We start from the raw sequence: 12319 nt of genomic DNA, 5'->3' as shown, positions 1-12319 counted from the left end.
AGTTCCTTTTAAAGATACTTCATTTATATTTATGCTTACAATTTTTTCTTAAAATGTAGATTTTACTGAGGTTAGTAGACATAATCCCCATAGGAGAAAATTTAGCATTTAAGATACAGAAGCCTTCTCAAATAAAACCCATTGCTCTTTCCACACATAACCCAAGCTTTCCGTGATCCTCAGTTGAGGTTATGGTTTTCTACCCCCTCATCCTGCCATATTATACTTTGTGTACCTGTGAACCCAATAAACTTTTTCCACCTCTGCCTACTAAGTCCCATGCACTACAAATCAACCAATAAATGTGTTTAATTGGGTGAGGTAGCTTTATCACTTAAGTCACTGGCAATTTAGCTTCATTACTTTGTCCCAGGCTCTCTTGCTTATTACCAGTTGTGGACCATTTTGCAACACCCTACACTTTTCCTTCAATTCAAACATCTGAAGTGCTTACTCTACATACAAAGCAGAAGAAATCCAGTGCAGAGGTTAGTTTGGACGTTTACTAGGCCCAGCACAGATCATGGTACTCCATGGTGTTTCTGCATATATGACTTCTTTATGTGACCAGAGCTTTGCCTATGCCCTATGACAATAGGCATGACATAGGAAAAGTGGCTCAAATCATTCAATCACAAAACAGAAACAGATAAAATATGGTCAGACACCTGAAATGCAAGTATCACACCTTTATTGACATTTAATAATCAGAGGACATTTTCACAGAACAGAAAAAAAGACAGACCTAGTATAAAGAAAAAGGTAACATACAAATTAATATTCCTCACCTTCATCTTCCCCCTCAGCACTATCTGCTCCAACCTCCTCATAATCCTTCTCCAGGGCAGCCATATCCTCCCGGGCCTCAGAGAACTCTCCTTCCTCCATGCCCTCCCCCACATACCAATGGACAAAGGCACGCTTGGCATACATCAGATCAAATTTGTGGTCCAGGCGAGCCCAGGCCTCAGCAACAGCTGTAGTGTTACTTAACATGCACACAGCCCGCTGTACCTTGGCCAGGTCACCACCAGGAACCACAGTGGGTGGCTGATAATTGATGCCAACCTTGAAGCCAGTTGGGCACCAATCCACAAACTGGATGCTACGCTTTGTCTTGATGGTGGCAATAGCAGCATTAACATCTTTCGGAACCACATCACCACGGTAGAGCAGGCAGCAAGCCATGTATTTACCGTGGCGAGGGTCACATTTCACCATCTGGTTGGCAGGCTCAAAGCAAGCATTGGTGATCTCTGCTACAGTCAGCTGCTCATGGTAGGCTTTCTCAGCAGAGATGACTGGGGCATATGTGGCCAGAGGGAAATGGATACGGGGATAGGGCACCAGGTTGGTCTGGAATTCTGTCAGATCAACATTCAGGGCACCATCAAATCGGAGAGAGGCAGTGATGGAGGACACAATTTGGCTAATAAGGCGATTCAGATTAGTGTAGGTTGGGCGTTCAATGTCAAGGTTTCTGCGACAGATATCATAAATGGCCTCATTGTCTACCATGAAGGCACAGTCAGAGTGCTCCAGGGTGGTGTGAGTGGTCAGAATGGAGTTGTAGGGCTCCACTACAGCTGTGGAAACCTGAGGGGCTGGGTAAATGGAGAACTCCAGCTTGGACTTCTTGCCATAATCAACGGACAGACGTTCCATCAGCAGAGAGGTGAAACCTGAGCCAGTCCCACCACCAAAGCTGTGGAAAACCAAGAAGCCTTGAAGACCTGTGCACTGATCAGCCTGTAAAACAGGAAAAACAACAACACAACTCTAAATATTTAATAAGTTTCATGGAAAACCAATCCTAGTCTGGACTTATCTCCACTGGTCTCTCCACAAGTTAATTGGTCAAATCATATCCAACACTTGATATTCTTGGAAACAGTGCTTTCAGCCACATTTAACAGCAATTACATTTCATGAATTGCTGACTTCTCAAAGCAGTTCTATGGACAGTCTGTGGGAACTTCATTTCATAAGAATACTGCCTTGTATGTAAAAAGACACAAGAAGTCCCTGGTCTACCTATGCATGCATAGATAGACCTAGTTAGTGTAGCCACACAGGGACGCTATATAAAATGAAGACACTGGCTTTCTAGTCCACAGGTTTACATAGCCCTATATTTATGTCTTACATGTTTTTTTAGGACTTGCAGTTTAGCTTATATGTTAAGCAAGAGAAGCATTAACTTACTTCTGCTGGATCAAAACTAAAACTCTCTCTTCTCTATAAATAATCAGATGCCTGCCCTGGCCTGATGTGATTGTTATACTGAGCAGGACTTCATGGCCAGTAAGCTAGACCAAGGCTAGAGTATTCAGCATGCATCAGCTGTTACACGCGCGCATGTACGTGTGTACACACACACACACACATACACACACACACACTTTTTCAAGGAAGAAAAGGTCCTCTGAATCCTAAGTTCTAAGTAAAACTGCAGCAATCCAGATCTGAACCTAAAACTTACAAAACTCACTGAAATAGCAGAATGATGTACTATGATTTTTAGGGACTGGGAGAGGACCCCCAATTTTATTAACCACTATGCAGGACAGAAACATAAGGCCTACTTAACAGCTTACAAAGTCCTCTAAAGTTTCAGTAACTGTCAGTCAGTTCTTTCCAGAGCTCCCTGATCCCATTGGTATAAGTGCTTATGACAACAGCCATTTTCCAAACAATTAAATGCTACTGTCTCAACTTTAACATTATTCATGTCTCATAAGTTTTAATGTTAACATGTTGGTATAATCAATTGTATCTAGATGACCATTGCACTGTTCAATCCCCCCCCTTTTTTTTTTGCTAAAGAGAACATGTTATATTCACTCTAATTAAGATAGCACATTAATAGAATTTCCAATCTCAGTACAAGATTCCCTGAATTAGAGTCTGACTGTTTAGGTTAGTTCAGAGCTTACTTTACTATTGCTACAGTATCACCCTACTACTAGATGACTCACAAGCTTACGAATTCTGTCCAGAACCATGTCAATTATTTCCTTGCCAATAGTATAGTGTCCACGGGCATAGTTATTAGCAGCATCTTCCTTGCCGGTGATCAGCTGCTCAGGATGGAAGAGCTGGCGGTAGGTTCCAGTTCGAACTTCATCTGGAAGATTAAAAAAAACAGTCTAGTTTTAATAATGTGGTAACTCCTACTAAGAACCAAAGGTATTTAAAAAAGTCACCAGGAATGGTTACTTTCAATCTGCATGTTTGTAAATGCAAATTGAACTCACCAATAACAGTTGGTTCCAGGTCTACAAACACAGCACGGGGAACATGTTTGCCAGCCCCAGTTTCACTGAAGAAGGTGTTGAAAGAGTCATCTCCACCCCCAATGGTCTTGTCACTTGGCATCTGCCCATCAGGCTGGATACCATGTTCCAGGCAGTACAGCTCCCAACAGGCATTGCCAATCTGGACACCAGCCTGGCCAACGTGGATAGAGATGCACTCACGCTGCAGAAAAACAAGGAATATAAAGAAGCCAGTTGGGACAGACAGCTAATATATTCCTATCTACATGAGTAATGAATTAAGTTACAGCACAACCATTCCACAGGACATCCCTCCGACCCCCCAAGTTCAAGCATACTACAAACTGAATTCAGAGAAATTTCTTTGGGCAAACAAATGAGAATTCATTACCTAAGAATTCTAGGGACAACCATGGGTTAAATCAAAGTCAGGAACTGGCCTGCCATTTTAGAAAGGTATATCCCCAGGGCTCTATTCAAAACTATTTCCTTCTAATTCGAGGGAAATGAGTAAGGCCTGATTCCTTAAAAGCTTAAAAAACCCTCCCCCTTTCAGTTCTTATTCATACTTTTTGTGTGATTGTGTAACTTCAGTTGAGATCATTCTGGCCCCTTTAATCCTATTCTTTAAAGCCCAGAGCTTCTCTCCCCTCCTCCTTTAAAAACCAGCTTAAACCAGCAAGCTACAACCACATGACTCAAAGAAACTGCCAGATAAGCAGAGACTAGCTATATTTTAAAATCTGGTCAGAGGCAGCTTTTTTAACCTTGTAGAAGACTTCATCTATAGTCAATGCAGCATTTACTTTGGCCCTGTAACTCACGGAAAGAATTTTTTTTTTCTTTCCTCTTTCCAAAAGAAGAATCCACTCTGTCCCCTAAAAATATTTCTGGAAAAAGTCTACTGCAGACAGGCTTTGGTCTTCATAGGGCAGTGACTATCACAGACTTCCCCAGGAAAATAAACATCTCTAGCTCAGCGGAGGGGGAAAAAATTAAATTCTTTTGAAAGTATTTAGGAAAACATTTCATTTTACCCATTTACAAGTAGTGGTATGGCTTGAATGGAGTCTTTCTAAGGACTTGGCACTGTACTTTTTCCAAACTCCCTCATACAAAAAAGGTCCTCTTTCATTTTAAATGTAAGGTTCAAAATTCTTAAGAATGAATAAAAAAAATTCAGTTCTAAGTCATCACAAGTTGTATACACTAATTTCTAACTAGGAATTTAAACACCTAAATCATTTGCAACCTTTATTTTATGATCTTTCCTTTCCAGGTAGCAATCTTAACATTATTCATAAAACAATCATGGTCATCTGACCACGTCAAGGCCCAAAATCACCTGTACTCACTTGCCCAGCTGTAGGCGGTGACTATTTGTTTTAATGAGCTCATGACTATTTACTGGTGCATCATGATAACTTAACTGGACTTTGGAAAAAATCATATAGCTCACAAAATGCTCGAGTTAGAAGAGATAACATAAATGATGGCATTGGACTAAATTAACAGGCCAGAAAACTAAGGATCACAGAATCAGAATATAGACAACTTTATGCATACAGTGTGAGCAACCCTTTCAGTTTCACCTATGATGAAATTGAGGCTCAAAGAAGTTAAATGATTCATCCAGTATCATTACTAGTTAGTTGCAGCACCTAGAGTAGAACGTAGGCCTCCCGGTTCATAAATAATTATAATGTCCTCTTCTCTGGCAAGCCTTTCTTTATTTACCTTCTTTTCAAGTGAGCCTATCTGCTATCAGATCTCATAATCACAAAAAATGACTCTGTCTGTGATGATTCTGAATAAGGTATTACTCAGTATAAATTATAAATCATGTAAGAAAGTAAGCCTCCTTGAGAAATTTCCTCACACTGCCTATCTTGTCTGCTAAACTCCTGGGAAAGCTGACAAGGTCAAAAAGACTCACCTTCCCATGACTACCTGGGGGGAGGGTGATTGGTTATTAAAAGTCAGGTCACATGATAAGCCTATTCCTACCTGTAGGAATAATCGTCATTTCCCTAATAAAACCAAGGCTAAAAGCCTGTTTTCTTTAGCAGTACCCTAATTTTCTTTAACATACAAGAACATATTCCTCCTTCCATTTCCTACTTACGCCCAGAAAAGCTATTTTAAATGAGGTGGTCTCTTTGGGGCATTAGCTTTCTCTATGCTGCTCTGAGTAATATTTAGGAAGAATTCATTCAGCCAAACAACCCAGGTTGTTCAACCACTAAGCTTTAATGTGATCTTCCTTTCGAAAAGCAATACTACAGTTGTTCAAACACCTGAAAAATGGGATGTTAACGCTACAACCAGCTACTTGATGGTCTTACAAGGAAACACCCTTTAAGAATCTACCTCAAGTACTTGTTTCCACTCCAGACATTTCTAACAGGTGAGAAAAGCAGGATTAGACACGGTAACACTAAACTAGTTCTCTATCTATGGGACATGCTCCCTTATGTATCTGTGGCCGCATTTCCCCCTCAATTCTATCTAGGCTTTGGGAAATACTGTCACCCTAAACTTCGATACTTCCTTTAGTAAATGTGACTCGGCACTGAGTCACAGAGAACTAGAGCGAGGGAGTTAGGGAGGGGCTCCAACATTTTAGAGTGCACTCTGCCTACGATGACCTCTTGTCTCCAAAGATAAGGAAGACGGCCTGCAATCTTTAACTTCAATTTGGTTCATTTGGTTACCATAGAAAGGCCAGCTAACTCATTCTGGTAGTGGGAGGGGGGCCAGGAGGGAAAAAGGAAAGGTGCAAAGCATTTTTAAGCTTTCTAAAGTCGATCTTAGAAGCGCGTTAAAAGTTTGAAGAATTAGATGGACCATCCCTTCAAAGCGTTAATAAACCCATTAGTAATTAGGATTAGTAAATCTTAACCTTAAAATTTGTTCTTAAGACTTTGGGGCAAGTTTTCTCTGAAAAATCGAATTCATCACGTGTCACTGTGGGCACTTCCACTTCAAAACAGCACCATGCTGTTGGTAATTTTGGTCCCCTAGCAAAGAAAGTTAGGGGAATCCAGCAGCATGGTTCTCGCACGGCCCAAGGCACGGAGCTTACACTCCCCTCTCTCAATACCCAGGAAGTACTCAGAGCAATACAGGAGGAGCGCAGCCCAAGAGGCAGACAGCCAATGCGGGAGATCTTCCTCCAAGCGATCTGAGGGGCCAATCTGCCACGTGCGCCCCACGCCCCGCCAAGTCCCAATGCCGTCTTGGTCACTCTGTTTCCCCGTAAACGTGGACAGCGCCGGCTCCTAGCCCTCTCTCCTGGTCACATGACCCTAAGTGTCCCGGACCCTGAACTCCCGCGCTCTCCACCACCTGGAGCAGCCGGCTGGCTGGGGCACCACACACTCACCATGATGAAGGTGTGCAGGGGTCCGCTGGACTAAGAAGAAATGGAAAGGAGGGCGACACAAGTTTCTCACCGACCGACCGTTAGGGAGTCTCCGGGAGAAAAGTTAGTGAGAAGCGGAGTTCACGGGAGGGGCTTTATATAGCCCTTCCTGAGCCACGTGTTTGGAGGGGGGGGTCCCTCGGACCTGACCCCACCCCCTCCTTCCTTTCTCTAAGCTTCTCTTCCACCCTCCCCGCCCGGCTTCCCTCCCAAACTCCACCCCGTCCGGTCTCTGCCACCCCACCCTCATCCCGGGCTCTCATTGGTGAGTTCGAAAGTTCAAACCAAACCTTTTCGGAAGAAGCTAGAGTTGTGGGGGAGGGAAGGAGGAAGTTTGGCCGACCCCCGAGGATCATCGAAGTGGGGGGGAAAGTTTGAGTGAAGAGTATGGTCATTTGGGGGAGTTGGGAAGAGACGAGGAAGGAACAGCGTCGAGATGATGAAAGAGAGTGGGGGTTGGGGGTGGGGAGGTGGGATAACTTTGCGAAAAAAGAGCAATAAAACTTTTTAATTATTTAAAAAAAGGAAGTAAGCCCAGCGATGAGAGAGTATGGTGAATGAAGGTAGGGAGAAGGGGATCCCTGTGGTACTGGGAACAGGGAAACAGCTGGGAGAGCAAAGCCTCTCCCCTCTCTATCCATCACCTCTCCCTTCCTCCCTGCTTCTGGCCTCCCACTGACGCATTGCTCGGCCCACTCCCTTGGCCTCGAGCCAGTGAACATTTTCCTAACTCCCTACAAGGTAATCTCCGAGAGCCGCCCGGCCTGCTAGGGGAAGGTTTCCGAGTGACTGGTTTATTCAGAAAACACAGCCCTGCAGATGGTCCCGCTGCTTTGACTTCTCATTCAGGTCCTGCTTCTCCTAGCCGGCTCTGTCTGCTCGACTGAAAAGGGAGGCTGCCTTATTTACTTCCTGTATGAAGTGGACTAGTAGGCAAGAGGCCCTTAGTAGGGCCCAGCTATTGTATCTGGGAGCTTGGCTGCTGCAGGCCCCCTACTTGGAATTGTCAGAGTTTCTCCGCTCCTTTCTTAAGCCTAGATCAAAGCTGTTTAGAGAAACGATTTCGTACACAAAGCTTAAACAGGGCCTTTCAGCCCTACTTTCAGAACAGTCTCATTTCTGCAATTGTCAGATGAGGAGGTGGGTAGTTTAAAGATTCGAAATTCTGACCTTTCTCGCAACTTTTCTCTACTCCTTCCTGGTCCTTATTTTTAAAAATGCCCGTTTGGTAACAACAAAACATCCTATCATCACATTCCAAAGGATGCTAAAACCTTTTGCTGGATCACCCACCAAAACTATTTCTTTTTCATTTCTTTATCTTGAATGTTTTGTGTATCAGAATTCTTTTTCTTCTTTCCCCCGACAGTTTTCTTTCTCTGTAGGGAGATTAAAAAAAAAACCAAACCTTTCTTAAAACTCATAAATGAATTCCTTAAATATGAGAAGTGTCTGTCTAGCTTTAGAAAAAAATGCAGTGCACAGAAAAGTGCTTTGTGTTTTTACAGAGTAGAGTCACAGAATTTTAGAGATGGAAGGAATCTGAGAGAATGAGGGCCTTGGTTGATCTCTCAAATCCCTTCCAACCATAATATCCTATAATTTTTCCAATCACCTAGGCTAACCCCCTCATTTTACAGGCAAAGAAACAGGTTCAGAGAGTGCAAACTATTTCTACTTAAGTGGCAATCACTAATCAGTAGGTTGTGAGGTTTTGGGGAGGTTGTTATTCAGTGAACATTTTCTTAAATGTTTACTTTTAAAAAATGTTTACCTTTGCTAAATTTCATTTTCTTAAATGCTTACCTTTCTTTAGAGAGAAAGCAAAAGTACTATCAAATTATCTAATGTAAGATCTCTGGGGAAAGATTGTTTTGAGTTTGGTCTTTCTAGCCTCAAAATGCTTGATGATCTGTCTAGGACAGAGTAGGTACTTAATGCTTGTTGAATTGAACAGAATTAAACACAAATATAGGAAAGGTGCGCAGAATTCAAAATATTTCTGGAATTTACATTAAAATTGTTCCATCTATACTGATTTCTATATTCGTAATAATTAATACTTTTCAATGAGTTCCTTAAATCCAAAGTAACACCTACGCAGCAGACCTTCAATATTGTTATGGGAAAAGTGATAGAACATCAACATGGAATAGTGGATAGAAAGCTACCCTGGAAGCCCGGAAGACCTGGATTCAAGTTCCTCTTCTGACACACACTGACTGTATGTGTAGCCTCGCGCCAAGTCACTTACCTTCTCAGTGTCCTGGGCAACTCTTTAAGACTATATGAATTGTACCCCTCTATATAGAAGCCCATAGTTAAGCAAAGCAGGTGAATATAATGGCAGTTTGAGAATGTACATCTCTAGTTCTTCACTTGTGTCAAGAAGTAAGAGGTATGTTTTAACATTACTGACCTCTTACTAACTTCTACTGATCTGCAGTGGAAGAGGGAGTTTTCTCACCTGGCAGCTAGGTGGTGAGGTAGATAGAGTACTAGGCCTGGAGTCAGGAAGACCTGAGTTCAAATTCTACCTGAGACACTACTAGCTGTGTGACCCTGGGCAAGTCACTTAACCTCTATCTATCTCAGTTTCCTCAACTGTAAAATGAGGATACTAATAGGACCTACTTCCCAGGTTGTTATAAGGATCAGATGAGATGTTTCCTTCCTTGTGCTTGTGAACTCACTGGTCCAGTCCCTATCCTTATAGGTCAACTAGATTTACAGTTATATTTTATAGCAGTTCTTTCTTTTGGGTCCTCATTCTAAAACATTCATTTAAAACACTTCTTTGTGTTTCTGCTTTAAGTTTTGTACATACCTGGTGGGAATGCAGCTTTCTAGATTCTGGATATTAAAAGGTTTATTGAAGCCAAAACAGCTAGTAATTAACACTGGGAACCATATTTAAACTTGCTGCCTCCTACTGGAAGTTGTGACTGTTGTTTATTTTCTTTTTGATTTAAAATTTTATTTTTTATGTTTAGATAGATTGATAGAGGGCACAAGATGAGTTGAAGATGAAGGGGTGATATCTGGAGAATAAAATTAAGGGGTGAGAGAGGATTATCCTGGGAGAAGGAGAAAGGGAGAGGTAGAATGAGGTAAATTATCTCACATAAAACAGACAAGAAAAGGCTTTTACAGTGGAGGGGAAGTGGGGGAAGATTAGAGGAAATGAGAGTCTTATTCTCATCGGATTTGGCTTAAGGAGGGAATAACATACACACTCAATTGGATATGGAAAGCTATCTTACCCTACAGGAAAATAGGAGGCAAGGGGATAAGAGAGTGTGGGGATGATAGAGGAGAGGGCAGACTGGGAGGGGAGGAGTAATCAGAAGCAAACACTTCTGAGAAGGGACAGGTTCAAAAAAGAGAATAGAATAAACAGGGTTGAGGGGGGTGGGGGGACTGGGATAGGATGAAGGGAAATATAGTTAGTTTTCCACAGCATGACTACTATGGAAGTGTTTTGCATGACTTCACAAGTATAACCTGTATCAAAAAAGAAAATAGTTCCCTTCAAAATTTACCTCAGTCTTCTCCTATTAGAAGCCTTTCTTTATCCCTCCAATGGTTAATATTAGCCTCCTTCCACCTCAGTTCTCTTAGTCTTATTTATCTCTTATTTATTTTGTTTCTCCCCCCCCTCCAGAATGTGAGTTCCTTGAAGTCAGAGACAGTTTTTGTATTCCCAGCTCCAAGCACAGTGTCATGTACAAGATAGGTGCTTAATAAATGATTGATGAATTTATTTGAATGAATTAAAAGGCTTTCTTTAATTTTTTTTAGTACCAGTAAATAGTGGTAGAATCTTTAGAAGGAAAATCATTCAATATATGAATATGAATCAATATTCAATATATATGCAAAAAAAATCAAAATAAAATTTTTTTATTGTGAACTTAATCAACAAATATAAACATTTCAACATACAAAAGACAAGAAAGACTCGTATAAAAAGCTGAATTTCTGTTATATAGTTTTTAAAAAAGATATATTAACATAATGAGATAGTAATGAAAATCGCTGCATTTGTGTCACATTCTATGCTTCTTTTTCTTTTCTTCTGTGCATTTAAAAATGTCTTATTGATGCTCTTTGTTTTCCATATCTGTCTTTATGAACTAATTTGTCATATCTTATTTCTCCAAGTAGAAGACTGTAGTCAAGCAAAACAAATGACCATACTGCCCATGTCTGGGAATCCACATCTGATTCTATACTTCTTTTCCATTACCTTTCTGCCAAGAAATATGAGTTCTGTCATCAGTGTTTTGAAGTTGTCACTGGGTATTACTTTGCTTAGAGTTCTGAGGTCTTTCAGACTTTCCTCTTATATTATTATTATGGTCATCAAGTAAATTATTCTCTTGGTTTTGCTAATTTTACTATGCATCCATTCACACTAGTGTTTCTAATGGGTTAGAATTCTTAGAATCCATCATATTAATTTTTTTATGGTACAATTGTACTATACCATATTCATATACCACATTTTTTTTCATACCTTCCCTAAATGATGGGTATGTGTTCTGTTTTTGGTTCTTTGCTAGAGCAAAAAGTGTTGCAATAAGTATTCTTGTGCACATGGGTCTTTTCCTCTGTACATATTTGACCTCCTTAGGTAATATATCTAATAGTGGTATTTCTGGATCAGAGGGTATGCACAGTTTAGTGACTTTGATGATATAATTCCAAATTACCTTCCAGAATGGTTGAATCAATTTACAGCTCCATCAACAGTGCAATATTGTGCCTTTCCCCCCACAAATCCTCCAAAAATAGCAATTTTCCACTTTCCTTATCTTTGCCAATCTGATAGGTGTGAGGTGAAACCTCAGAGTTTTTTTTAAATTTGCTTTTCCATTATTAGGGACTTGGAAAATTTTTATATAGTTATGATAGCTTTCCATTCATTTGAATAAATGCTGATTTATCCAAGCCTGTACATTTCCTTTGCTCACTAATCTATTTGGGAAAAGCTTTTATTCTTATATATTTGTATCAATCATATTTAATCTTGGATGTCAGAACTTCATTAGACAGATTTGTTGGAGTGATATTTTCCTGTTTGTTTCCCTTCTAATTCTTATTATATTGACTTTGCTTGTGTAAAAGTTTTTAGTTTTATGTTATCATAATTGTCTATTTTATCTTTTATCAATGTCTTTATCCTCTTGTTTAGGTAAAGAATCCTTCCCATCATAATAGATGGGAAAGGTATTCCTTCCCTTCTCTAATTTAAAAAAAGTGACATGACCTTATGTAAACCTAGGAAATGAGAAAAAAATGGGGCATAATGTCAAGGAATTGTGATATGAGGAGGAAGGGTTTTGATATTTTTCAATAAAACATCTCTGGAGAACTACCTGTTAGTGTCCCCTAAGACTGTGCTGTAGGCCCTCTTCTCTTTTTCCTTCACACTATCTCTCCTTGACCTTGTCACCTCCCATGGGGTCAACTATAATCTCTATTCAGATGATTCCTAGATTTATAGGTCCAGCACTAGTCTTTCTCCTGAGCTCTTATCTAGTTTTTTGAATTGGTTATCTTGTAGGTATCTTTAATTCAACGTGTCCAAAACAGAAATCATTATCATTCTCCC

General features: G+C 40.5%; 1 protein-coding gene across 1 annotated transcript; it reads right to left on the bottom strand.

The window, feature by feature from the left end:
- Window positions 1-674: 674 nt before the first annotated feature.
- On the bottom strand, window positions 675-6831 carry TUBA1C (tubulin alpha 1c). Its single transcript, XM_020966140.2, has 4 exons — window positions 6664-6831; window positions 3258-3480; window positions 2979-3127; window positions 675-1749 (listed from the first exon to the last, which is right to left on the bottom strand). Exons 1-4 carry the CDS (start codon window positions 6664-6666, stop codon window positions 775-777), a joined length of 1350 nt encoding a protein of 449 aa, XP_020821799.1. The 5' UTR covers window positions 6667-6831; the 3' UTR covers window positions 675-774.
- Window positions 6832-12319: the final 5488 nt, after the last annotated feature.

The sequence above is a fragment of the Phascolarctos cinereus genome, unplaced genomic scaffold (genome assembly GCF_003287225.1).
Source record: "Phascolarctos cinereus isolate Bilbo 61053 unplaced genomic scaffold, phaCin_HiC Scaffold_1;HRSCAF=81, whole genome shotgun sequence".
NCBI lineage: Eukaryota > Metazoa > Chordata > Mammalia > Diprotodontia > Phascolarctidae > Phascolarctos > Phascolarctos cinereus.
The sequence above is the reverse complement of the archived record's forward strand: the minus strand, read 5'-3'. Positions and strand labels throughout refer to the sequence as shown.